This window comes from Prionailurus bengalensis, chromosome B1 (genome assembly GCF_016509475.1).
Source record: "Prionailurus bengalensis isolate Pbe53 chromosome B1, Fcat_Pben_1.1_paternal_pri, whole genome shotgun sequence".
Taxonomy (NCBI): domain Eukaryota; kingdom Metazoa; phylum Chordata; class Mammalia; order Carnivora; family Felidae; genus Prionailurus; species Prionailurus bengalensis.
In genome coordinates, this window is record NC_057344.1 from 137,650,614 (window position 1) to 137,677,946 (window position 27,333).

The 27,333-nt window shown below is 38.8% G+C and overlaps 1 protein-coding gene across 3 annotated transcripts in view; it reads right to left on the minus strand.

The window, feature by feature from the left end:
• Window positions 1–27,333, minus strand: part of GPAT3 (glycerol-3-phosphate acyltransferase 3) — a 64,664-nt gene that overhangs the window by 17,011 nt on the left and 20,320 nt on the right. For 2 of the 3 annotated variants that reach the window (XM_043572272.1, XM_043572273.1), the window contains exons 4-6: window positions 4,645–4,915; window positions 754–828; window positions 147–236 (exon numbers count right to left, since the gene is read on the minus strand). In XM_043572272.1, the coding sequence (XP_043428207.1) occupies window positions 147–236; window positions 754–828; window positions 4,645–4,915 (436 nt within the window). The remainder of the gene's footprint in view (window positions 1–146; window positions 237–753; window positions 829–4,644; window positions 4,916–27,333) is intronic. The other variant, XM_043572274.1, reaches the window with a different exon arrangement.

Below are 27,333 nucleotides of genomic sequence, written 5' to 3' on the forward strand. Positions count from 1 at the left end.
AAAATTGTTATGTCTGTGACACTCTAAGCAGCAAGAATGAACACACTGGAAGGACTTTCATTTCATCTGCTTCCTCCACCCGCTACTGTCAGTCATGGGCTGGACTTCCTGAACAGAAAGGCAGAAGGAAGCAGGCACACACTCACTTGTTATGGTAATGAATGGTACCAGAGAGGGCTCGCACACAGATCCGGCAGCAAGTCAGGTGAACCAGTTCACTCAGCCAGTTTTTGAGGCTGAAAAAAAGAGGAAACATTTTATGGTGCAGTTCTGGGCACTCCTAAGAAACAATAGAATAAAAACTTCAATGTGCTCCTTCACAGCAGCATACTGTGTTCTGAAACACAAGCACAGTTCAATTCTTAAAGTCTCATTGACGCATTAGGACAAAATTCTAATGGAAAATAGCTCCCGCCCTACTAGACCATCATGATAAATGCCTGACCAAGATTAGCTGAAGCTTCTCTGGTCTCAGCCTGATGAGCCTGACTGGATGATAACGCTCTCGTGGTTTCCTTGAGTCCCTCACTCTATTTTCTTCATTTCCCCTTTGAAAAACAATTTCTTAGGATTTATATGAAAGTGTGGTGGCAAATCAGATGAAGACTATGAATAGGAAGTAAGCAAAATTTTAATAAGTGTGATGAGGCCATAAATTTGATGCAATACATAGGAATCAAATATTCTTTTTTGAGGATAAGGCCAAGAAAAGGGATGATCCTATTTATGGCTGGGTGGAGGCAAACATTTCACCTGCCATCTGGAAGCTGCCCAACCAGTGTAGTTCCCAATACCAACAAACTGATCCCAATGAAAGCCAAGGTAACCCTGAAAAAGAAAAGGTAATGTGAAAGTTAGTTGAATAGCAGCAGTAGAGGGAAATAACCTGAAAATTCATAAATAATTACATTGTAAATAAGTTGCAAAACATGTATGGCAGTGCCACTAAAAAGAATCAGCCTAGGTGGCTCCATCAGTCAAGCATCTGACTTCGGCTCGTGAGTTAGAGCCCTGCATCAGGCTCTGTGCTGACAGCTCAGAGCCTGGAGCCTGCTTCAAATTCTGTCTCCCTCTCTCTCCGCCCGCCCCCCCCCCCACACCCCCAACTCATGCTGTCTCTGTCTCTCTCTCTGAAAAATAAACAAACATTAAAAAATTAAAAAAAAAAAAAAAGAATCAGGTAAATCTATAGATTCTGACATGGGAGAATGGTCCTTGGTACTTTTGAGAGAAGAAAAGCAAAATTAATTTCAAAATAATATGTAGAGTATGATAACCATTTTCAAAACGACAGCAAGCATATAACTAGTTGATAGATGCATAGAGAAGGCTTGGAAATTTATTTATAAAGCCATCAAATTCAATCTATGTAATCACCAAAGGGTTAAGTGGGTTAGTGACAAGAATAAATTTAAAGGCTTGCCCCTTTTGCTTTTCAGAATTATTTTAATTTTCAAAAATATATTCATATTAATTAACATCTTATATAACAAAAAGTTTTATGTTGTATAAAGGAGTCACATCAGGTTGAAGGGAGTTATCTAATTCTGTTCAGGATACATTGGTGGGCATGGTGTGGGTGTAAAAGAAAATATTTTCCAAAGGTATGAAAGTAACTTGTTTTTCTGTGTTTTTTCATGATGGAGGGAGGTACAATTCAAATTTTTCTCAAGGGAATTTAAAATTTATAGCAAATCGCAAGAAAAGCTCTTTCATATTAAGAACACCAAATTATATCACCATGTAGAAATCCTTTAATGCAGACCTTTGTCCCTTTGCATGTTTGTGGTAACTCACATCTAATCTCCACAAAGACACTTTCTCAGTTTTGAAAAGTGCTTTTAATATACATTCTAATCACTTCAGAAAGAAAATAGTCACCTTTAGAAATGTAAGTAGAATTAACCCAAAAAGAAAAAATTGAGATTTAAAATCTTTCCAAATAAGGGGGACTTCCTTATAAACACCTTCTTAAGGTATGAAACCTTGTTGAAGTCTTATTTTAAGACCTTTTGACAGAACAATTTGAAGTTCAGATTCCATTTTCTTTCGATGCCACATTTTCATGCCAGCACTGATGCAATAACTAAATCACTGCTTAATCTCATTCACCAATTATGCAAAAGTTTTAAAAGAACGTTTTGCTATCCTGCCATAATGGCAATCATTTGTTCCTACACATTAAGTCAGAAGGGCCTTACATTTTAACATGTTTCATAATTGGGTTCAAAACTATTGAAAGCTTTTATTTGCTTGATGAATGGGCCAAAAAATTCTGTTTTCCAATTTAAGAGAGCCAACATGAGAGTTCTCATAGATGACACTACTTTTCAGCCACAACCTGTTTTTTATAAGAGTTCTACTGAGATACAATTTACATATCATACAATTTACCCCTTTAAAGGCTTCAATGGTTTGGGGCATATTCACAGAGTTGTGCAACCATCAACATAATCAATTTTAGCACAATCTGCTTTTTGAGTGTTCACTTTGTAGCAACAGCTCATCTTATAAAGCATTTACAGAGCAATTCTTTCACACTGAAGAGTATGTACTAAGTAGGAGTCTCAATTCTGCCATTTCTTCTTGTTCTTGGGTGCTTACATTACTGGATTATCCTACACCTGCTTTCTTCACAAGAATCTTTTATGTTATTTCTTTAGTTTGTGAGTGTTACTTAAATGTAACTAGATAACAGAATCATAATACCATTTGCTGGCAGCCACAGCAGCTAAAAGCTAACCAACAAATGAGGGCATCTCAAATACTCTGTGTGGCAAAATCCTCACTTTTTTTATCACGTTGCCTTAGATACAGTGAATGACTCATGGGACAAGTGGAGATATAAGAGCTAATCTATATACTCTACTTTATTGAAGTTTCATTCCTTTTTAAGAATAAGAACAGAATAGGGGCGCCTGGGTGGCTCAATCAGTTAAATGTCCAACTTCGGCTCAGGTCATGATCTTGCAGTCGGTGAGTTCGAGCCCCACATCGGGCTCTGTGCTGACAGCTCAGAACCTGGAGCCTGCTTTGGATTCTGTGTCCCCCTCCCTATCTCTCTGCCCATCCCCTGCTCGTGCTCTGTCTCACTCTGTCTCTCAAAAATAAATGTGTTAAAAAATTTAAAAGAAAAAGAATAAAAAACAGAATAAATGGAAATTCTAGAGACTAGAAATCTCTAATAAATAAAAGTTCATGCATGTATACCAGTGGATAGTCTTGTGCATGCTCAGAGTACATGAACCCCAGTTTGGGAACACCGGTTTAAGGTTGAAGGAAAAGTAGATGTGAAACCCTGAATGTCACTTTGTTATCACAGCTGAAATGATTCCCAAAAGACAAACCATGCCCCAGCTGGCAACATGGGCACGTGCACACACGCACACACACACACACATACACACACACACACACAATGCACCTTTGTACTCTTTGTACTCTTTGTACTCTTGTAATAGACCTAAATGAGGCAAATATAGGCCACCTGAGGGATGGTAAAAAGGTTTCAACTCATGTGCCCATTTAAGGTGGCTGATAGCAACTATCTGGAAAACTCTATTGAGAGGATGCCAAGGCTGTGTCGAGGGAAAGCAAACAAGACGATCAATAGCAATATTGTGACTGGTACACGTGCCTACTACCTCCCATCACCATGCTGAATACACCTTGGCCACTCGTGCTTCTTCCCACTGTGCAGTGTCACTTCTGCTAATCTTATGTTCCACACTGTGGTTCCAGTAAACTGGACCTGAAGGTACCTCCTTCCTCAGTCAGCATTCAAACTTAGAACCAGAAGGGGACACAGGTGGGGGAAATTTTAATAAGAAAAGTGAGGGGCAGCTTGGTGGCCCAGTTAGCTAAGTGCCCGACTCTTGAGTTTGGCTCGGATCATGATCTCACATTTCATGGGTTCAAGCTCTGTGCTGACAGCATGGAGCTTGCTTGGGATTCTCTCTTTCCCTCTCTCTCTGCTCCCCGCAAAGGGAAGGGAAAGGTAGGGAAGGGTAAGGAAGGGAAGGGGAAAAAGAAAAGACAGAGAAAGAAAGAAAGAAAGAAAGAAAGAAAGAAAGAAAGAAAGAAAGAAAGAAAGAAAGAAAGAAAGAAAGAAAGAAAGAAAGAAAGAAAGAAAGAAAGAAAGAAAGAAAGAAAGAAAGAGAAAAAGAAAAGTGAGTAATCATAATGGAACTGGATGGAACAAATTCAGTCTTCTGAATAGCTCTCTCCCATGTGGTAACCACTCTCAGAAATTTTTTTCTCTCCTGGGCAACTGTGAACTGCTAAAGACAAGCAAAGAAAGGCAGTTATAGTTTGGTTGACACTCTGGTGAATTCAAAACTATAAATCTTCTCTCTTCTCTTTTCTACTTCCCTTTTCTATCCATCCTCAAATTATTTATAACCGAAAGAACAACATGGATCCAGACTGATATATAGTAGATTCTGAAGAACACTTCCATTTGGGAAAAAATGTGAAAGGAGAATAGATACTTAACATGTTCCTGTGGAGGTCACATTTGGTGGTGTTTTGCAGGTGTGAAGGGGTGGGATTAGTACCATACTACTCTCATGGGACCATTATATACATGATTTAAAAAGAAAGCCGAACCAATTATACCATCAAATTACCAGGCAGGAGACATACCTCAGGGGTAGTAGGACACAGTAGCGTACTATAACGCCCAGTACCCACACCATTGTGAGCCGCAGACTGATGTAATGGAAATTTACATTGGTCCTTGTGAGGAGATTCCACGACACTAGCTCCTCTGAGGAGAACCTCTGGGTCACTTCATCTTCCACAATGGCTTCCAAGCCCTTCTTGGAGAAATAAAACACGTCAGACAGCTCAAAGTCCCTTCCTCGCAGACCAGAGAGCCCTTTTTCCATGGGTGACTCATCTCTTTGGATAATACCTTAAAAGAAAGCATCAGAACATGAGAAAATGCCATAGAACACAAGAACTGACCAATGAAGCAACTTTGTACAGAAGACAAGTAAACAGATTGAATGGGTAACACGAAGTAGATTTCAAAAATAAAAGACAAGCAACCACAGTGGGAAAAGAGGTGAAATCACTGAGTCTGCATGAAATGGCCTCTACTGAATGACTTCAATTCACTACTGGTCCTCAGTAGCCTTTTTCTTGTTGCATTTCCTCCCTCCATACTGCTAGCGAACAAACTCTCCAGTATAGAACTAGACTGTGTGAAAATAAAACCTTCTGTTTACCCCTGATAAAAACCATAAAACCAAAATGCAAGCAAAGTGGCAAAAGGTCTTTACCACAATTGGCAAAAGGCTGATGTTTTTAATATGCAAAAATTATTTAATAAGAAAATCAGTCTCCTGTGAAAAAGTGAGCAAAGTTCATGAACTGAATTCATGGAAACATTAATAGTTAAGATAATCAGAAATGTAGGCAAGAGTGTTCACTGTAGCATTTTCCATTATAATCGATCCAGACAATGAGATATAATGCATCTAATAAATACCCTAGTTAATAAATACTTTAATGTTAAGTGAAAAAAGGCAAGATCTAAAACTATAGTTCGATCTAACTCTATGAAATATATATGCATAGAAAAAATGTCAAGAAGGCTACATTTAACAGTTATCTCTGGGCAATACGATTAGATTTTCCTCCTTAAACAGTAATTGTATTTCCCATAAGGAAAATAATTCAAAGATTTTTAAGGTACCATAAATTTTGTAAGTTGAAAAAATGACTACTGTCACCCAGTTCTAACTACTAAGTGAGAGTCATAGATGAGATCTTTGAATAAAGAGTAGTTACACACACAGTGACAAGACCATCTGATTGCCCCTCTGGGGTGTGTCGCAAAGGAATTTACCTCCCAAAGTAGAAAAGTCTTTTCTTTTGAAAGAAGATCCCTTTTGATTGTCTCACTTTCCAGTTTACTGGGAAACCAGTGAGGAGAGTGAAGAGTGCTATATTACCTAACCGCTGGAGAACAAGTGCATGCATCCATAGATGAAGAGGTGATATATCAGTTTTTTGAAGGAATGGAAGCATAAGGCACTGGAGTAGATAGTAAAGAGGACCTGGAGTCCAAGGTCAAGTTCTGTTTAGGACAAAAACGGCTCTGTGACTGTATAAACAGACAAGTCACCTAAGTTGGTGCCCTCCTTTACAAAATAGGGGGTGGGAAAAGTTTTAGCTTCCTTACAGGACTCAAGTTACACGATTTTCCTTTTGGGTTTTTGGGGTGGTTTTTCTTTTTTTTTTTTTTTTTTTTGGTTTGTTTGTTTTGGTTTTGGTTTTTGCCAACATGCAAACTAATCACCTTAAATTCGAGCAATAAAGCAAGTTCTGAGATGATTAGATTATCTTTTCCAGCCATCAAGTCTAAGTGGTTTAACCTTTCTTCACCACCTCTGAAAAGGATTTGATTCCTATTAGAGGATGACCCAAGACAGTGTCACTGGTGAATTACCCTCTTGCTCTGTGAACACTGCAATACCACTCAGAGCAGCTTACTCAATCCAAGTACTGACCAATATTTAGCGGGGCAAGAATTTCATTATTTAGCAATATATAGGGTTTTTGTGGGTTTCTTTTTTTTTTTTTAATTAAAAAAAAAATACCTCTAGAAGGGTAGGGAGAACAACCTATTCAGCAAATCTCAGAATGAAACACACTGGAGACAAGTGGACAGCCGTTCTAAACATAATGTTTTTTGGAGGGGCCAGAGATAAAATTTCAAGTTTGAGTTGCCTCATTATTTAACTGAGCGAGGAGAGAGATCTGTAAAGAGGAGCCAGCCCCCAGCGCTTATCCACTTGATGTGCAATATTCTCTCTGCCCCCTGACCTACTTAACTTTGTGGAGCTCAAATAAAATATAACTCAATTTTATATTTTTGTTAAGCCTTTCTTTTTAAGTTTATTCATTTATTTTCAAGAGAGAGCGAGCACAGGTGGAGGAGGGACAGAGACAGGGAGACACAGAATCTGAAGCAGACCCCAGGCTCCAAGCTGTCAGCTCAGAGCCCAAAGTGGGGCTCAAACCCATGAACCGAACTGTAAGATCATGATCTGAGCCGAAGTCGGATGCTTAACCGACTAAGCCACCCAGGCATTCCTTGTTAAGCCTCTTTCAAAAGTATGTGGGTGACTACAATGCATCTAATTGACTAAGGATTAATTTCCAGAATATATTAAGACATACAAGGGGTGCCTGAGTGGCTCAGTCAGTTAAGCGTCAGACTCTTGGTTTGGGCTCAGATCACGATCTCACAGTTTGTGAGTTTGAGCCCTACATCGGGGTAAGAGCTGACACCGCAGAGCCTGCTTGGGATTCTCTCTCTATCCCTCTCTGCCCCTCCCCGACTCGTGCACTTTGTCTCTCAAAATAAGTACACAAACTTAAAAAAGAAAAGACATACAAAAAAAATAAGAGAAATAAGAGAAATACAAAAATATATGGCAAACAATTCATAAAAAGAGTAAGCCTTAATAACTACGCATTTTAAAAGATGTTCAACTCCACTATAAGCAGAGAAACACAAACAAAAACCACAATGAAATGCTATTTCATACCCATAAAGATTAATACAAATTTTAAATTGAATAGTATCCAGTGTTGGTGAAAATTTGGAAAACAATTTGGTACCACCTAGTAAATTTAAAGAAATTCGTAGCCCAAGACCCAGCAACTCTCCTTCCAGGTATACCTCAGGAAGACTTTTGTTTAATAATTTCGAATCTACAGAAAAGTTGCAACAATAGTTCACTTTACCCACATTCATAAATTGCTAACATTTTGTCACATTTGCTTTATTGTTCTATCTCTAGATATATATAAAATGATACTTTTTTCTGGACCACTTGAGAACAAATTGCAGGCATCATGCACTTTACCCCTAATATTTCAGCACTGATTTCCTCAACACATGAAGTTTTACTTATTTAACCACAGTACAACTGTCGAAATCAGGAAAGTGGACGTTACTACAATACTAGTACAAATGTACAGCCCTTTTCGAATTTTGACAATGGTCCCAGTAATATCCTTCATATCATTTTTTCTGGCCCAAGATTCAACCAAGGATCATACATGATATTTACATGTCATCTCTGTAGTCTCCTAATTATATGAAAAAGTTCCTCAGCCTTTCTTTGTTTTTCAAGATATTGACATTTTTAGAACTACAAACCATTTATTTTGTAGACGGTCTCAATCTGGGTTAGTCTGATGTCTCCTCATGGTGAGAGGCATGTTGTACACTTTAGGCAGAAATACTATATGAACGATGTATCCTCCATGCATCACACTGGAAACATGTGACGTCTGTCCCACGATTAATGACCTGTTCCTTTGACCACTTGGTTTAAGATACTTATTACCAGGTTTCTCTACTATAAAGTTACTATTTTTGTCTTTTTGATTAGTAAGTGGAGAATTATTATCTCTAAGTATGTATAAAGGAGAGACTATGGAAATATTGAGACTATGGAAATATTTGAGACCATGGAAATATCCTGCTCTTCAAACCTTCACCCAATATTAGCAGCTATTAACGGTCCTACCTGAATAAATTGGTACTATGTGTATTCTAAAATGGTATTTTCTCACTCCTTCCCCATGTATTATCTGGCATCCCACCTTAAAGAAGAGCTTTTCCGGGGCGCCTGGGTGGCTCAGTCGGTTAAGCGTCCGACTTCAGCTCAGGTCACGATCTTGCAGTCCGTGAGTTCAAGCCCCGCGTCAGGCTCTGGGCTGATGGCTCAGAGCCTGGAGCCTGTTTCCGATTCTGTGTCTCCCTCTCTCTCTGCCCCTCCCCCGTTCATGCTCTGTCTCTCTCTCTCCCAAAAATAAATAAACGTTAAAAAAAAATTAAAAAAAAAAAGAAGAGCTTTTCCCTCATGCTCGAGCGATTCTTATAAAATTGTGCAAAGTAGACATATATAAGAACATCTGCCACATTGTGTGCAATAGCAAAATAGCGGAATCAATCTAAAGGTACATAAGATAGATAGCAATGTATTAAAATATCAAATCATTATGTTGTACACCTAAAACCTACTGTTGTGTTAATTATACCTCAATAAAAATAAATACTAAAAGGCAGTTCATATAAAAAAGAGATGGATACATACAGTGCATACTACACAAGAGCTAAAAGAAATTAACTAGAACAATTACTCCCTTAGGTAATTTGCAAACATCAGCAGGAACAAACAACTCAGAATGATATGTGGAAGGTGATATTTTTATAGAGCTTGAATAATGCAAAACAATAAATACTATGTATCGTTTAAGGATATATGCATGTATAGGGGGAATATGAAAAGATGCATAAAAATAATAAACATTAAAATCAGAGTAATAGTTTCAGGGGTTGACAGGGGAATGGAATCAGGGAGGGATACACCAAAGAATTTTATTGTTTCTGTAAAGTTTTATTTATTAAACTAAGTAGTGGCTACACATGTGCTATACCCCCCCCAAAAAAAGTTACATGAAACTGAAGATTTTTCCTAAGATAAAGATCTATATTATAAGAAAGCAGGTACCAGCTTAGAAGCTCTTTAATAAGGCACACAAAATATGAAAATGGGTATTATTTTAAAATTAGATGTCAAAAGCAGCACTACTAAATATGTAATATTACTTCCTTCCTGAATTATATTGACTACGATGGTCAGAAACACTGATTCAATTTACCCTAGGTATATCTTCTGAGAGAAAAAAAAATATTTAATTCAATCAACACATAGGGGATACTTACTCTGCATCAGGCATCAAAGTACACGTTAGAAAGAAAAAGAGGAAATATTTCTTTTGGCACGAAGACGCATTTATAAATAGACTGAAAGTCTTCAAAATATAGATTAAAAACACATACTGGATTTAACTAGCACAGACACAATTTTGATATCAGTTTTTATTGTCATTAAGGAAACCTAGTTATCACCAACAAATTAGTCCTGATCCTTCAGGATCCTTCATAAACTGATGAGACCCTGATTCTAGGAAATATTTCCTTTTGTTTCATAAATCAAAACAGTAAGGCCATAAACATTTGAACTTTGTCCTAATACCAAATGCTTTGGCCAACCCAACAAGGTTCATGCTTGAATGAAAATAAAATGAAAAAACTATCTCTATCTAATGCAAGAGATTAATTGCACAAGCTGCCCTGTGCCCTGTGCCCTCAGCAAGTCATGGTACATAAATAATCAGCTATGAAAGTCCTGTTAAATGGAGGCTAAAGTTAAAACCATCTCAAATATAATTAACTCTAAATTAGCTGAGCGAACTCTTGGAATGACTGCCCATTTATAAATCACAGTAGTTTTTCAATCCTCTAGTTGTAAAGCATATTTCTAAGTCAGCAGTTAGGGAAAATTAGGGCCCACTACAGACCAAAAGTGTATACAATGGACTTTATACAGAGAAGTTGATCTTTAATCTACGAATGGGCTATATTCCAAAAGTCAGAAGCTTAGAGTTCAAAACACACTCTCACCTGGAAACTTGAATTGAACTAACCTGTTTGAGCTAGAAACCTATCCAATCATAAGCCCAACTAACCCCAAAACATAGGTGATCATCTACTAGTAATACCATGAAGTAGAAATCTCTTTTAGCACTGTTTCTACCAGAAATTTTTTAATTAAACCTGGTTTGGGGGCACCTGGGTGGCTCAGTCAGTTAAGAGTCTGACTTCAGCTCAGGTCATGATCTCACTGTTTCTGAGTTCAAGCCCCTTGTTGGGCTCTGTGCTGACAGCTCCCAGCCTGAAGCCTGCTTGGGATTCTCTCTCTCTCTCTGCCCTTCCCCTACTTACATGTGTGCTCTCTCTCTCTCAAAAATAAATAAACATTAAAAACATTTATTTTTGAGAGAGAGAGAGAGAGAGACAGAGCGCAAGCAAGGGAGAGGCAGAGAAGGAGACACAGAATCTGAAGCAGGCTCCAGGCTTGGAGCTGTCAGCACAGAGCCTGAGGCAGGGTTCGAACCCACAAGCTGTGAGACCAAAATCGGACACTTAACCAACTGAGCCACCCAGGTGCCCTCCAAAAAAAAATTTTTAAGAAAATAAATTAAATCTGGTTTGGAATTAACAAAAATATACTTCCTTATCCTGTAGTGACTTGGAGGGGACACTGGGAAACTTTCAAGGGTACTGATAATGTTCTTTTTTCTTGATCTAAATGAGAGATACATGAATAAATTGACTTTGGGAAATTAATTAAGTTGTACATGTATAATTTTACACTCTTGCCTATGTAAGTTTCAATTAAAAAAATTTTTTACTTGCGATCTGCTGTACAATATTGCCTATAGTTAACAATATTGTATTATACACTTAAAAATAATGTTAAAAGGATAGATCTCATGTTAAGTGTTCTTACCACAGTTTAAAAAAAATAAAATGGGGGGCACCTGGGTGGCTCAGTCGGTTAAGCGCCAGGCTTTGGCTCAGGTCACGATCTCGCGGTTCGTGAATTCGAGCCCCATGTCGGGCTCTGTGCTGACAGCTCAGAGCCTGGAGCCTGCTTCGGATTCTGTGTCTCCTCCTCTCTCTCTGCCCCTCCCCTGATCATGCTCTGTCTCTATTTCTCAAGAATGAATAAACTTAAAAAATAAAAATAAAAATAAATAAAAATAAAAATAAGAAGAAAGAAAGAAAGAAAGAAAGAAAGAAAGAAAGAAAGAAGAAGGAAAGAAAAAAAGAATTGGGGGCACCTGGGTGGCTCAGTTGGTTGAGCATCTGACTCTTGATTTCATCTCAGGTCGTGATCTCACAGTTCATTTATAAATCACAGTTTTTCCATCCTCCAGCCACACTGTACTGACAGCGCGGGGCCTACCTGGGATTCTCTCTTTCTGCTCCTCCCCTGCTCGCATGCCCTCTCTCTCCATCCCAAAATAAATAAACATTAAAGAAATTTAACAATAAAAAAATTAAATTAAAAAAAGAACTGAAGGAGGCAGTATCTGTGAATCCCCTGTTTTGGTGATTTATCCACTACAGGATTACATAAATACCTACTTCCATGATCAAAAAATAAATAAATAAATAAATTCATATCCCCCTAAGCAAGTGGACAGGGAGGAGTTTACCTGTCTCTGCACCAGCCATTGGGACTGAAGTCCCTTTCCTGGTGTGAGGAGCTCCTCTGAGGGGCTGTGGTCCTTGGCAAGGAAGCCGGGCGTACATTCTACCCCCACCAGACTCCAATATCCTCCCTGACTCACCCATGTGATTAAAGAAGAGACCAAAGTAAACTAGTTGCAAAGATTAACTGCATGTGGTTGGAGTCGGGGGTGGCATGGACCACTGCTGCTGGCTTTAAAGAACAAAAATATGCAATGTCAAGCTCCAGAGAAAGAAGACCCACATTCAAGTGATCGCTTAGATTTAAAGACTGAAAGGTATTTATTGTTTTTTTTAACGTTTTATTTATTTTTGAGACAGGGAGAGACAGAGCATGAATGGGGGAGGGTCAGAGAGAGAGGGAGACACAGAATCCGAAACAGGCTCCAGGCTCTGAGCTGTCAGCACAGAGCGCGATGCGGGGCTCGAACTCACGGACCGCGAGATCATGACCTGAGCCGAAGTTGGCTGCTTAACCGACTGAGCCACCCAGGCGCCCCAAGACTGAAAGGTCTTTAGATGGTTCTCACAAGTAAGGGCCTAGGACGGATCCTCAGACCACCAATCTCTGTTCTCGTTCTTTTCCATCAGTCATCATACATATGAATATATCCATCGGTGCATCAACTAAATAGCCACCTAACTGTACAGATTTCCAGCCCTCCCTTTGTCACCTTTTATCACAAAAATTTAGCTGTAACACGGCAAGGCTAAACGCTAGATACACCATGTGCAAAAAATTCCCTGGGCCAATAGTCAGGTTATAATTTCTATAATTTACATAATTAGGGAATTGACTATGCTTATTTCACAGTGAATCCTTTGTGTTCCTGATTACCCCTGCTGTCCTTCCTATGTACTTTTTCAAAATCCAGTGTATTGTTACTAACTTAGTTAACAATGGTGTCAGGGTTGTTTTTTAAAAAGTCAATTTTTTGAGATGTATATACTGAAGTACTTAAAGGTGAAATGGCATATTCTCTGGGATTAGTTTTAAACTACTTCCATAAAAGGATGCATTAAGGTGAGAATATGGTGTTTCTGATAGCTTCTCTGTATTCTCTAATTTTCTACCTTGCTCACATACTGCATCTGTAATTTAAATTTTAATTAAAAAATACTTCCACAAAGGAAAAACTGAAAAAAGGACAGATGATGCAAATTCTTGTTGAATTTGGGTGATGGGTATAAGAAGATTAGTGACACTATTCTTTATACTTCTTAAAAATAAATGCTACATTTTTTAAAAATTTGTTTAAGAAACTCGTTTGAAAAGCCAATTTCCTCATCTAAACCAAAAGCATTCATTCATTTAGTCAGTCGTCAGCCACTCTAGAGAGAGCATGTCAGGCACTAAACACAGAGGAGAGGGAAAAGGAGCTAGACTAGGCATGGTTCTGCATCAAAACATCTTGGGAACCTATAAAAATACAGCTGTCGGGGGGTGCCTGGGTGGCTCAGTCGGTTAAATGCCCAACTTCAGCTCAGGTCATGATTCCGCGGTCTGTGAGTTTGAGCCCCACATTGGGCTCTGCGTTGATAGCTCAGAGCCTGGAGCCTGCTTCAGATTCTGTGTCTCCCTCTCTCTCTAACCTTCCCCCACTCACACTCTGTCTCTCTCCCTCTCTCAAAAATTAATAAACATTAAAAAAAAATACAGCTGTCGGGGCCCAACCCCAAATCCACTAAACTAAAACATCAACTACATTTTTAAAAATATACATGAGTGGAGGGGCACCTGGGTGGCTCAGTTGGTTAAGCCTCCAACTTCAGCTCAGGTCATGATCTTGCGTGCGGTTCCTGAGTTCGAGCCCGGTGTTGGGTTCTGTGCTGACAGCTCAGAGCCTGGAGCCTGCTTCTGTTTCAGTGTCTCCCTCTCTCTCTGCCCCTCCCCTGCTTGCACTCTGTCTCTCTCAGTCTCTGTCTCTCAAAAATAAATAAACATTAAAATAAAGTTCACTGAGCCACGTAACCTGGAGAAATCTCATAAACATTATACTTTGTGGAAAAAATAGGTACAACAGAGCACATACTGTATGATTCCATTTATGTGAATTCCAAAAATAGTTAAAACTAATTGATGACTGAAATCAGAAGAGTGGTTGCACAGGGACCGAGGGATGAGCACTATATATGGTCAGGGGCTTGAGAGAGCTTTTGAGATTTGGGGTATGTTCTTTAGGGGGACTGTAACAGGTTCTTTGACAGGTCTATAAATACACAAACATTCATCTAGCTGAACACTTGATATTTGTGCATTTTAATATATGTTAATTGTGCCTCAATTTCTTAAAAATAAGAAAAATGTTACATTTAAGAGTCTCCACAATTTCTTGCTATAATCCCAATTAGAGGCTCCTGGCAATCATACATATTTTTCCCCTGAATATTTTTAAATTTCCCATCCTAAACTAGAAGACAACTGACAGTTATTGAATGTTTTCTGATGCCAGACTCTATGCTAAACGCTTGACACCTGCACTTCCATAATCCCCATAACCCTATGAGGTATTGTCTGTTACCCACATTTTACAGATGTGGAAACTAAGACGCAGTAGGGTTGAGTAACTTGCCTGGGGCCGCAAAGACAATAAGGAAGAGAACCAGGATTTGAAGCCAACTCTGTGACTCCAAAATGAAATGCTTCCTCACATCCGCAAGCTTCAAATTCCACATCACCCTCTCCAACACCTGCCCTTTGACAAGTCCCAAATGTGTACAATCTTTCCCATCGACTCCACATCATGCCCAGTTCACCTTGCTAAATAGAAAGCCCTGAGTAACAGTTCTTACAAGTATCTATCCTATCTTTGAGGGAAGGAATGGAACTTTGATGCAGGAAAAACTATACATGGCCTCCACCTATCGTTAATCTGGATATGTACTTGTCACTAACTGACTTAGACTTACTCATCCTTCCCAGATAATTGTAACCCAAGTCACTTAAAACAAACAAACAACAACAACAACAACCAAAAAAAACTAGGGGAGCAATCTTTCATAGCCAGGAACACATTGATTAGGTCTCTAATGCCTTCTCATGATAAGCAGCCCCTGCTTGATGCTTCCCTAATTCTGTGGTTCAGCCAGGTCTGAGTTGTCCAAGGAAGCTCTTCTGTCGGACTTATGACTCTATGACTTCAGCACACAGATGTCCTTCTGGTACTTTGCTCTTCAAGTCCTCGCTGTGGCAGAAGCGGCTGCCCCATGCATCTTATAGGTTAGTCAAGGTTTAGAAAGAATAATCACCCCTGGTGTTTTATTGTTGTTGCTCTTAGAAATACTTTAACACCTTCTGCCTCCTCATTAACCTTGTCACCCAGCCAACCTTTTTAGGAAACAGCCTCCATCTCTTTTGGTTCCAACAATCTGTTGTGCCTTCACCCATGACTCTAGTTTTGAGTTCAAACTCTCTGAGCCAAAGATAGATTGACCGTGAAGGCAGTAAGGTTCATCTTCAGTCTCTTCACCTGCACGGCTCCTTCCAAGGTCTCATCCCTAATTTTTTATATTCTCTCACCTAAAGATTAGGCTCTCCAAGTTGTATAAGCTTCAGGCACCCACAAAATTACATTTGCCCTTACCTCTGAATCACATTATCATTTTGTTGCTACAAGCACCAGATCTGTGATAAACCATTCACCTTGCAAATTAAATTGATTTAGAAGGAGAAATACTTAAAAGATGAGAGAACCGGGGCGCCTGGGTGGCTCAGTCGGTTGAGTGGCCGACTTCGGCTCAGGTCATGATCTCGCGGTCCGTGAGTTCGAGCCCCGCGTCGGGCTCTGTTGCGGACAGCTCAGAGCCTGGAGCCTGTTTCAGATTCTGTGTCTCCCTCTCTCTGACCCTCCCCCATTCATGCTCTGTCTCTCTCTGTCTCAAAAATAAATAAACGTTAAAAAAAATTAAAAAAAAAAAAGATGAGAGAACCAAGTTATTACCAATAAGTATTAGAACATTAGAACCAATAAGTACACAGACACACATTAACATATTTCTGCTTAATTTCACATATTAGTGATAATATATTACCGATTTGATGATCAAATCAGCAATATACTCATTAGAGGACTGCTGTTGCCTAGGTTGTCTTTTGGTTATTGTTTTAAGGTCTGAAGTTTCTCTAATTTTGAAAGTGGAGAGGTTGAAGAGACATGCAAAAAACATGAATACAAGCAAAATGAAAAAAAAGCTCACTACATAAGTTTCACATGTGTCCCTATCACACTAAAAATGCTTTAAAAAACTAGATTATTATATGTCATATAACAGACCCATAAAAAGAAAAGGAGGGCAAAATCAGCACAAATATCATGACCTATCATAAATATGAAAAGTGCTCAAAATTAATGCTGGCTTAGCATCTCCTTTGGTTTCCTAAGAGGTACTCGATCACAATTGCCTCATTTTAAAACAAGCATTAGTTACAAAACTACTCATGCTCTCCCTGGCAATGCTTCCCCAGTTGGCACATTTAAGAGTGACATTCAACTTTTTAGTTTAATTTTATTTTTTGACATAAAAAAGGGTAAAGTTTACTTTAAACACCTATATACCCCACAAATTAATCCAATTAAGGAAAATAAAATAAATATGGACGAAGCCCATATATAATACAAAATAAGAATTTACAAAGGAGAAATAATATAAACAAAATTATAAAAATCGTAAGAAAAAACTTTGCACAAAGTTCTACACAAATTTAATAAAAATCTGGGCAAAATGGATAGTTTTCTACAAACAAAACCAAAAACACGTGGCTATTACTAACACCAAGAGATGAAGGCTCTAAAGAGAACCGTTTGTAAAAATAAAATAATGTGTAGGGAGTAAAAAAAAAGTTTCTCCGCCCCCCCCCCCCCCCAAGCACCAGACCCATAGCTTAACAAAAAATTCTACCAAGCCTTTAAATCTAAGAAGGAAGAGAGAAAAGGAAGGATGAAGTTAGGAGGTAGCTAATACACTAATCTCAAGGATCAATTGCAACAATCCTAACCCCAATTTGACAGACAGTTTCCAGCATTACATTATGACCAGACAATGTTTAATGCATAAATGCGAAGGTGGCTCACATAGTAAGCTATTAATGAAATTTACCATAATATGTCTAAGGGGTAAAATATACATTCATCACCAAAAAAGCTGAGAAAAGTATGAAAAATGCAACATTCATTCTTCATTTAATATACCAAGAGTCAAGTACTTAACATGAGATAGAGAGCTAGAGCAAAGCGAGTATGATGTTTACTGGGAAGACATAGACAGCACTACCGCCTGTCCCCACCAGACCCACAGCTAGCATCACTGCCCTTCAGCAATGGACCAGAGTAGCAGCCAGTGCACTTAGACAAGTGAAAGAAATCAAGTAGAAACTGGAAAAGAAATCAAGGACAAACTAAAGTTGAATAAGAAGTGATTAAATCATCACTATTTTAAGTTAAAATAACTGCATACCTGAAAAAAAAAAAAAAACAGACAGAAAATCTGAAAACCTACCTACAGTATGAGAATTCTTACTTTTATATCCTCCTACCTTACTAAAATCACTTTCCAGCATTGAGTGACACATTGGACCAGATGGACTTAACAGATACAGTCGGAACTTTTCGTCCTAAAGCAGAAGAACACACATTCTTTTCAAGTGCACATGGAACGTTCTCTAGAATAGACCACATACTAGGTCACAAATCAGGCCTCAACAAGTACAAAAAGATTGGGATCATGCCATGCATATTTTCTGACCACCACACTATGAAACTTGAAGTCAACCACAAGAAAAAATTTGGAAAGACCATAAATGCATGGAGGTTACACAACATGCTACTAAAAAAATGAATGGGTCAACCAGGAAATTAGAAATAAAGAAAATACATGGAGGGGTGCCTGAGTGGCTCAGTTGGTTGTGCATCCGACTTCAGCTCAGGTCATGATCTCATGATTCACTGGTTCGAGCCCTATGTCGGGCTCTGTGCTGACAGCTCAGATCCTGGAGCCTGCTTTGGATTCTGTGTCGCCCTCTCTCCTTCTCTGCCCCTCCCCTGCTTGCTCTCTCTCTCTCTCTCTCTCTCTCTCTCTCATATTCTCAAAAAAAAAACATTAAAAAATTTTTTTAAAGAAAGAAAGAAAATACATGGAAAGAAGTGAAAATGAAAACACAATGGTCCAAAACCTTTGAGGTACAGCAAAGGCATTCCTAAGAGGGAAGTATATAGCAATACAGTACTATATCAAGAAGCAAGAAAAATCTCAAATAAATAACCTAACCTCACACCTACAAGAAGCTAGAAAAAGAACAAAAAATGAAGTCTAAAGCCAGCAGATGAAAGGAAATAATAAAGATTAGAGCAGAAATAAATGATATAGAAACTAAAAAAACAACAGAACAGATCAATGAAACCAGGAGCTGGTTCTTTGAAAAGATCAACAAAACTGATAAACGTCTAGCCAGACTTACTACAAAAAAAAAAAAAGAGAGAGAGAGAGAGAGAAAGACAGAGAGACAGAGAGAGACAGAGAAGACTTAAATAAAATCACAAATGAAAGGGGAAAAATAATAACCAACACCACAGAAATACAAAAGATTCTAAGGGAATATTGTGAAGAATGATATGTCAACAAATTCAGACAACCTAGAAGAAATGGGTAAGTTCCTGGAAACATACAAACTACCAAAACTGAAACAGGAAGAAATAAAAAATTTGAACAGACCAATAACCAGAATGAAATTGAATCAGTAATCAAAAATCTCCCAACAAACGAAAGTCCAGGACCAGATGGCTTCAAAGGTGAATTCTACCAAACATTTAAAGAAGAGTTAATACCTATTATTCTCAAATTATTGCAAAAAATAGAAGAGGAAGGAAAACTACCAAATCATTCTATGAGGCCAGCATTACCCTGATACCAAAACAACCCAAAGACACCACAAAAATAGAGAACTACAGGCCACTATCTCTGATGAACATAGATGCAAAAATCCTCAACAAACTATTAGCAAACCAAATCCAACAATATATTTAAAAAATCATTCACCACGATCAAGGGAGATTTATGCCTGGGATACAAAAGTGATCAATATTTGCAAATCAAGGTCCCATTATTTCCAGAATGGCTTGCCATCTATCATCTCTTCTTTCTCCACTTCTCCCTCCCTTTTCCTGTCTAATCCTACTTCTGCAAAGCTAAAGATACATGGAACTTTGAGACGCCCTCATCTAAAGAAGTACTTTATTAACCTGGCATTTGAGGCCTTTCAGGACTTAACTTAAACCTATATATCTATCTAATCTTAACTCCTATATTCAACTCATTTTCACTTATTCTAGTTCCAGCCAAACTAAATCAGTCTTTGGGCTCCTAATAACTTCCTGGGTTCTCCCACCCTCCTGCTTTTCCTTACAATTTCTTCCACCTGATGACTCTAGTCCTAAAATCATTCAAAATTATTCACATCAGCAGAATACCATCCCCCCCCCTTTTTTCAAGCCCATGAACCACGAACTCCATTCATTACATGATGCAGGCATTGTCTTAACCAATTATAAGCAAAGATCAAAAAAAGACCAAGTTAGCTCGGGAGGAGGGGCCAACATGCCAGAGAAGTAGGGGGATCCACACTTCCCGCTTCTCTCAAACAAAGAAGTGCATAAGCCAAAAGACTTTGAACACCAGAGCCTGGGAGGAAAAGAGACTGAATCTACCAGAAAGAAAATGGGAAAGCTGGAAAAAAGATAGGGGTACTCCAAAGAACAAATCAAAGCATACCTGGTGGGAAGTCCAAAAGCACTACGAGTAGGGTAATAAAATAACAAAAGTCACAACAACAGAGAGCAGGTAACAACCTCTGAAAAAACACCTCCTGAAGGGCCAGGCCCTGGAGAGTATATGACCCTCCTTTAATACAGCAGGGCTCACAGGTGCAGAGCACACAACAAGCTTTTAAAATGCATAAGGGACAGAAAACTAGCCAAAATGACTAAATGGAAGAATTCTTCTCAAAAGAAATCCCAGGAAGTGGTGACAGCTAACAAATTTATAAAACCAATTTAAGCAGTATAACTGAACAAGAATTTAGAATAAGTGTAACAAAATTAATCACTGGGCTTGAAAAATGCATAGAGGACAGCAGAGAATCTATTGCTATAGAGATCAAGGGACTAAAAAATAGTCATGATGAATTAAAAATTCTAAAATGAGGGGCAAAATAAAGTGGAAGTGGCCACAGTGCAGATTGAAGAGGCAGAGGGGAGAGTAGGTGAGGTAGAAGATAAAATTATGGAAAAAGAGGAAACTGAGAACAAGAGAGGTAAAAAACTCCAGGAGTATGAGGGGAGAATTACAGAACTAAGTGATACAATCAAATGGAACAATATCCGTATCATAGGAATTCAGGAAGAAGAGAGAGAGAAAGGGGCTGAAGGTATACTTGAACAAATCATAGCTAAGAACTTCCCAGATCGGGGGAAGGAAACAGGCATTGAAATCCAAGAGGCACAGAGCACTCCCTTCAGATGTCACTTGAATTGATCTTCTGCATGACATATCATAGTGAAACTGGCAAAATACAAGGATAAAGAGAGAATTCTGAAAGCAGTCAGGGATAAACAGGCCTTAACATACAAAGGTAGACCCATAAGGGTAGTAGCAGACCTATCTACTGAAACTTGGCAGGCCAGAAAGGAATGGCAGGAAATCTTCAATGTGATGAACAGGAAAAATATACAGCCGAGAATCCTTTACCCAGCAAGTCTGTCATTCAGAATGGAAGGAAGGATTAAGGTTTTCCCAAACAAACAAAAACTGAAGGAATTCATCACCACTCAACTAAGCCCTACAAGAGATAATAAGAGGGATTCTGTGAGTGAAATGTTGCAAGGACCACAAAGTACCAGAGACATCACTATAAGCATGAAACCTACAGACATCACAATGACTCTAAACCCATATCTTTCAAAATAACACTGAAGGTAAATGGACTAAATGCTCCAACCAAAAGACATAGGGTATCAGAATGGATAAAACAAAACAAAACAAAACAAGACCCATCTATTTTCTCTCTACAAGAGATTCATTTTAGACCTGAGGACACCTTCAGATTGAAAGTGAGGGGATAGAGAACTATCTGTCATGCTACTGGAAGTCAAAAGAAAGCTGGAGTAGCCATACTTAGACAAACTTAGACTTTAAATTAAAGTCTGTAACAAGAGATGAAGAAGGACATTATATAATAATTACAGGGTATATCCATCAGGAAGAGATAACAATTATAAATGTCTATGCACCAAATACAGGAGCCCCCAAATATATAAAACAATCAATCACAAACATAAGCAAACTTATTTATAAGAATGTGGTAATTGCAGGGGACTTTAATACTCCACTTACAACAATGGATAGATCATCTAGACACAAGAACAATAAAGAAACAAGGGCCCTGAATGATACATTGGATCACATGGACTTGACAGATATATTTAGAACTCTGCATCCCAAAGCAACAGAATATACTTTCTTCTCAAGTGCGCATGGAACCTGCTCCAAGATAGATCACACTTTGAGTCACAAAACAACCCTTCATAAGTATAAAAGAATTGAGATCATACCATACACACTTTCAGATCACAATGCTATGAAACTTGAAATCAGCCACAGGAAAAAGTCTGGAAAGCTTCCAAAAGCATGGAGGTTAAAGCGCATCCTACTAAAGAATGAATGGGTCAACCAGGCAATTAGAGGAGAAATTAAGAAATACACGGAAACAAATGAAAATGAAAACACAACAATCCAAACGCTTTGGGATGCAGTGAAGGCAGTCCTGAGAGGAAAATACATTGCAATCCAGGCCTATCTCAAGAAACAAGAAAAATCCCAACTACACAATCTAACAGCACACCTAAAGGAAATAGAAGCAGAACAGCAAAGACACCCCAAACCCAGCAGAAGAAGAGAAATAATAAAGATCAGAGCAGAAATAAACAATATAGAATCTAAAAAAACTGTAGAGCACATCAATGAAACCAAGAGTTGTTTTTTTGAAAAAATAAACAAAATTGATAAACCTCTAGCCAGGCTTCTCAAAAAGAAAAGGGAGAGGACCCAAATAGACAAAATCATGAATGAAAATGGAATTATTACAACCAATCCCTCAGAAATACAAGCAATTATCAGGGGATACTATGAAAAATTATATACTAACAAACTGGACAACCTGGAAGAAATGGACAAATTCCTAAGCACCCACACACTTCCAAAACTCAAACAAGAAGAAATAGAGAACTTGAACAGACCCATAACCAGCGAAGAAATTGAATCAGTTATCAAAAATCTCCCAACAAATAAGAGTCCAGGACCAGATGGCTTCCCTGGGGAATTCTACCAGACATTTAAAGCAGAGATAATACCTATCCTTCTCAAGCTGTTCCAAAAAAATAGAAAGGGAAGGAAAACTTCCAGACTCATTCTATGAAGCCAGCATGACTTTGATTCCCAAACCAGACAGAGACACAGCAAGCAAAGAAAACTACAGGCCAATATCCCTGATGAATATGGATGCAAAAATTCTCAACTAGATACTAGCAAATCGAATTCAACAGCATATAGAAAGAATTATTCAGCATGATCAAGTGGGATTCATTCCTAGGCTGCAGGGCTGGTTCAATATTCACAAATCAATCAATGTGATACATCACATTAATAAAAGAAAAGATAAGAACCATATGATCCTGTCAATCGATGCAGAAAAAGCATTTGACAAAATTCAGCATCCTTTCTTAATAAAAGCCCTCGAGAAAGTCGGGATAGAAGGAACATACTTAAACATCATAAAAGCCATTTATGAAAAGCCCACAGCTAACATCATCCTCAATGGGGAAAAACTGAGAGCTTTGCCCCGAGATCAGGAACATGACAGGGATGCCCACTCTCACCGCTGTTGTATAACATAATGTTGGAAATTCTAGCATCAGCAATCAGACAACAAAAGGAGATCAAAGTCATCAAAATTGGCAAAGATGAAGTCAAGCTTTCACTTTTTGCAGATGACATGATACTCTACATGGAAAACCCGACAGACTCCACCAAAAGTCTGCCACAACTGATACATGAATTCAGCAAAGTCACAGGATACAAAATTAATGTAAAGAAATCAGTTGCATTCTTATACACCAATAATGAAGCAACAGAAAGACAAATTAAAAAACTGATCCCATTCACAATTGCACCAAGAAGCATAAAATACCTAGGAATAAACCTAACCAAAGATGTAAAAGATCTGTATGCTGAAAACTATAGAAAGCTCAAGAAGGAAATTGAAGAAGATACAAAGAAATGAAAAAACATTCCATGCTCCTGGATGGAAGAATAAATATTGCTAAAATGCCAATACTACCCAAAGCAATCTGCACATTCAATGCAATCCCAATCAAAATTGCACCAGCATTCTTCTCAAAGCTAGAACAAGCAATCCTAAAATTAGTATGGAACCACAAAGACCTCGAATAGCCAAAGTAATATTGAAGAAGAAGACCAAACAGGGAGGCATCACATCCCAGACTTTCGCCTCTACCACAAAGCTGTAATCATCAAAACAGTGTGGTATTGGCACAAAAACAGACAAATAGACCAATGGAATAGAATAGATAACCCAGAATTAGACCCACAAAAGTATAGCCAACTAAACTTTGACAAAGCAGGAAAGAATATTCAGTGGAAAAAACATAGTCTCTTTAACAAATGGTGCAGGCAAAACTGGACAGCAACATGTGGAAGAATGAAACTAGACCACTTTCTTACACCACTCACAAAAATAAACTCAAAATGGATGAAGAACCTAATGTGAGACAGGAAACCATCAAAACCCTAGAGGAGAAAGCAGGAAAAAGCCTCTCTGACCTCAGCTGCAGCAATTTCTTACTTGACACATCTCCAAAGGCAAGGGAATTAAAAATAAAAATGAACTACTGGGACCTTATGAAGATAAAAAGCTTCTGCACAGCAAAGGAAACAACCAACAAAACTCAAAGGCAACCAACGGAACGGGAAAAGGTATTTGCAAATATATATCAGACAAAGGGCTAGTATCCAAAATCTATAAAGAACTCACCAAACTCCACACCCAAAAACCAAATAATCCAGTGAAGAAATGGGCAGAAAACATGAATAAACACTTCTCTAAAGAAGACATCCAGATGGCCAACAGGCACATGAAAAGACGCTCAACATCACTCCCCATCAGGGTAATACAAATCAAAACCACACTGAGATACCACCTCATGCCAGTCAGAGTGGCTAAAGTGAACAAATCAGGAGACTATAGATGCTGGAGAGGATGTGGAGAAAGGGGAACCCTCTTGCACTTTTGGCAGGAATGCACACTGGTGCAGCCGCTCTGGAAGACAGCATGGGAGTACCTCAAAAAATTAAAAATATTACCCAGCAATAGCACTGCTATGAATTTATCCAAGAGATACAGAAGTGCTGATGCATAGGGGCACTTGCACCCCAATGTTTATAACACACTTTCAACAATAGCCAAAATACAGAAAGAGCCTAAATGTCCATCAACTGACGAATGGATAAAGAAGATGTGGTTTACATATACAATGGAATACTACTTGGCAATGAGAAAGAATGAAATATGGCCATTTGTAGCAATGTGGATGGAACTGAAGAGTATTATGCTAAGTGAAATAACTCAGGCAGAGAAAGATAGATACCATATGTTTTCACTCATATGTGGAACCTGAGAAATTTAACAGAAGTCCATGGGGGAGGTGAAGGGGGGGGAAGTTACAGAGAGTGAAGGAGGCAAACCATTAGAGACTCTTAAATACTGAGAATAAACTGAGGGTTGATGGGGGTGGGGGAGTGGGAAAAGTGGGTGATAGGCATTGAGGAGGGCACCTGTTGGGATGAGCACTGGGTGCTGTATGGAAACCAATTTGACAATAAATTACATTTAATATAAAAAAGAAAAAAAGACCAAGTTACATCAAACTCATGAAATGTCTTTCCTAAGTTTCTAAAACAAGCTTATTCTAAAGGACACAATGGGTGGCTTTTCCTATGGGGGTAAGGACAGAATGGCAAAGCAATGGCTTTCCTTAGGGAAAAAAGGACATTAGTTCTTTTTGTTGATTACAAAATACCTGTCTTTCTCTCTCCTTGAATATATACCCTGAGACACACGCTTCTCTACTGACTGGTGACAGGCTTGTTGTGCAGAATGTCAGATGAACATCAAAGGCTGAACACCATCACATGTTGGGATTTCACAATGCCTGCTGGCTTCACACACTTGAAATCTGTTCTGGAGAGGTCATGTGGATTGGCCACTGGGTGCAAATAAACTGACTGTTGGGAACATTTGAGCCATTGAAAACGAAGATGCTCATTTATTTGTGTAGATTTGTTCCAATGTCATCACAGAGGCAAGGAAAGGAAGTGATCTATATGCCTGATACTCTAACATAACAACCTAAAAAACTTACCACACTTGGGAAAAAGGGGACATACACTTAATCCTTGCAAAGGCTTTAAGTACTGCACATAGTCTACCAAGTAGGCGAATGTTATTAATTACTCATAGCCAAAACCTATACTCTCTGTCCAGTCTTAATCTCCTTTTTACCTCCTTCCTTTCTTCCTTTCTTTCTTTCTTTCTTTCTTTCTTTCTTTCGTTCTTTTAAAGATAGTCTCTAGAATTCATTATCAATTTCCTCTTTGTGTAAGCCAACAGAATTCCACTGGTTGCAAAGTGATACCAGAAATCATAATGCTGTTTTCTCTTATAACTTGAAGAAGAATGTCACTTCATATGTATATGCACTGTCTCTGAAGTATTTTAGCTTTTTGTAAAGGCCAAAGTCAATGTTCCTCCAAGTTGCTGTCCTCTGCAGACAGTGCATTTTCCCTTTTAAAGGTAAAAGGGCCAAATTATCCCACCCACAAAGTTTGTCTATGGCATTTCCTACATCCTTGGGCTTTCAGGTCCATTCCATTTCCCAGGTGAAATGAGTCAGTGCAGGCTACCCAGCACACAACACCAGAAAAGCACACAGGCAAGGCCCATCAATTCCAGAAATGCTGAGGCAAGACAGGGTGAAGGCTCTAAGACCCTAACAGAAAAGCAGACCACATCCCAGCTTTTTTTTGTTCACCAGGTGTCCCCAGAAGTTACAGGAGACATAAGGGCTCTGCGGGTTCTACTCCCTGAGGAATCTTCAAAAAAACAAAATAGGACTCCAGGGAATTAAAGTTCTTCTCTAGTCAGCTCAAGTTTTGAAGGAAACAGAACTCTGAGAAAGAGAAGTGGAAAAACGAGGCGCCTGACCTAGAAAAGTTAGGAGAGGAGGTACAGAAAGAGAGCTTTCAAAACACTGGGGTTGGCATACAAGGGGAAGGTCCCTGTCTAAGAGCTTTGCCCATCCCCAAGGCATCCAGACATCACCAGCTTCTTCCTACCCCAACCCAAGAAAAGGACTCTGTCTAATCACAATTCTAACAGGCTTTCTCCTTTCCCTGAGCCCCGAGAGCCAATCCTGAACAACAATGGAACCACCACCATCTTGCTCCCCATCTCCCCAGCCTTCTGTGTACCAAGCATGCTTTGGCACTCTAGCCTGTCACCTTCTTATTCTTTCAAAAACTTATGCTTTCTCAAAAGCTTCAGCAAGAAAACAGAGAACTGGGAAATGCCATTATAAAACCTCCTAGAGGGAGGAGAAAAGGTGAAGAGGGCTTGATTGTCATGACTTATTGGCAGAATAAAGAGCCGATGAAGAGCTTTCTTGATTCCTCTGCCTATGGAGCCAATGACCCACAAACAGATACATAGAGACAAACACACACTGAAAAACTTAAGTTCTCAACTACATATTCTATTTTTTTTTTCGTTTAATGTTTTTATTTATTTTTGAAGGAGAGGCAGACAGAGCATGAGCAGGAGAGGAGCAGAGAGACAGGGAGACATAGTATCCAAAGCAGGCTCCAGGCTCTGAGCTGTCAGCACAGGGCCCGATGCGGGGCTCGAACTCACGAACTGTGAGATCATGACCTGAACCGAAGTCAGACGCTTAACCAACTGAGCCACCCAGGTGCCCCAACTATGTATTCTATTTGTAAAACTTCTCTATATTATAATCTACCTACTAGCTTGGTTTAGTTTTATGATCATTTTTTGCTAAGAATCTCTGTCTTACATGTAA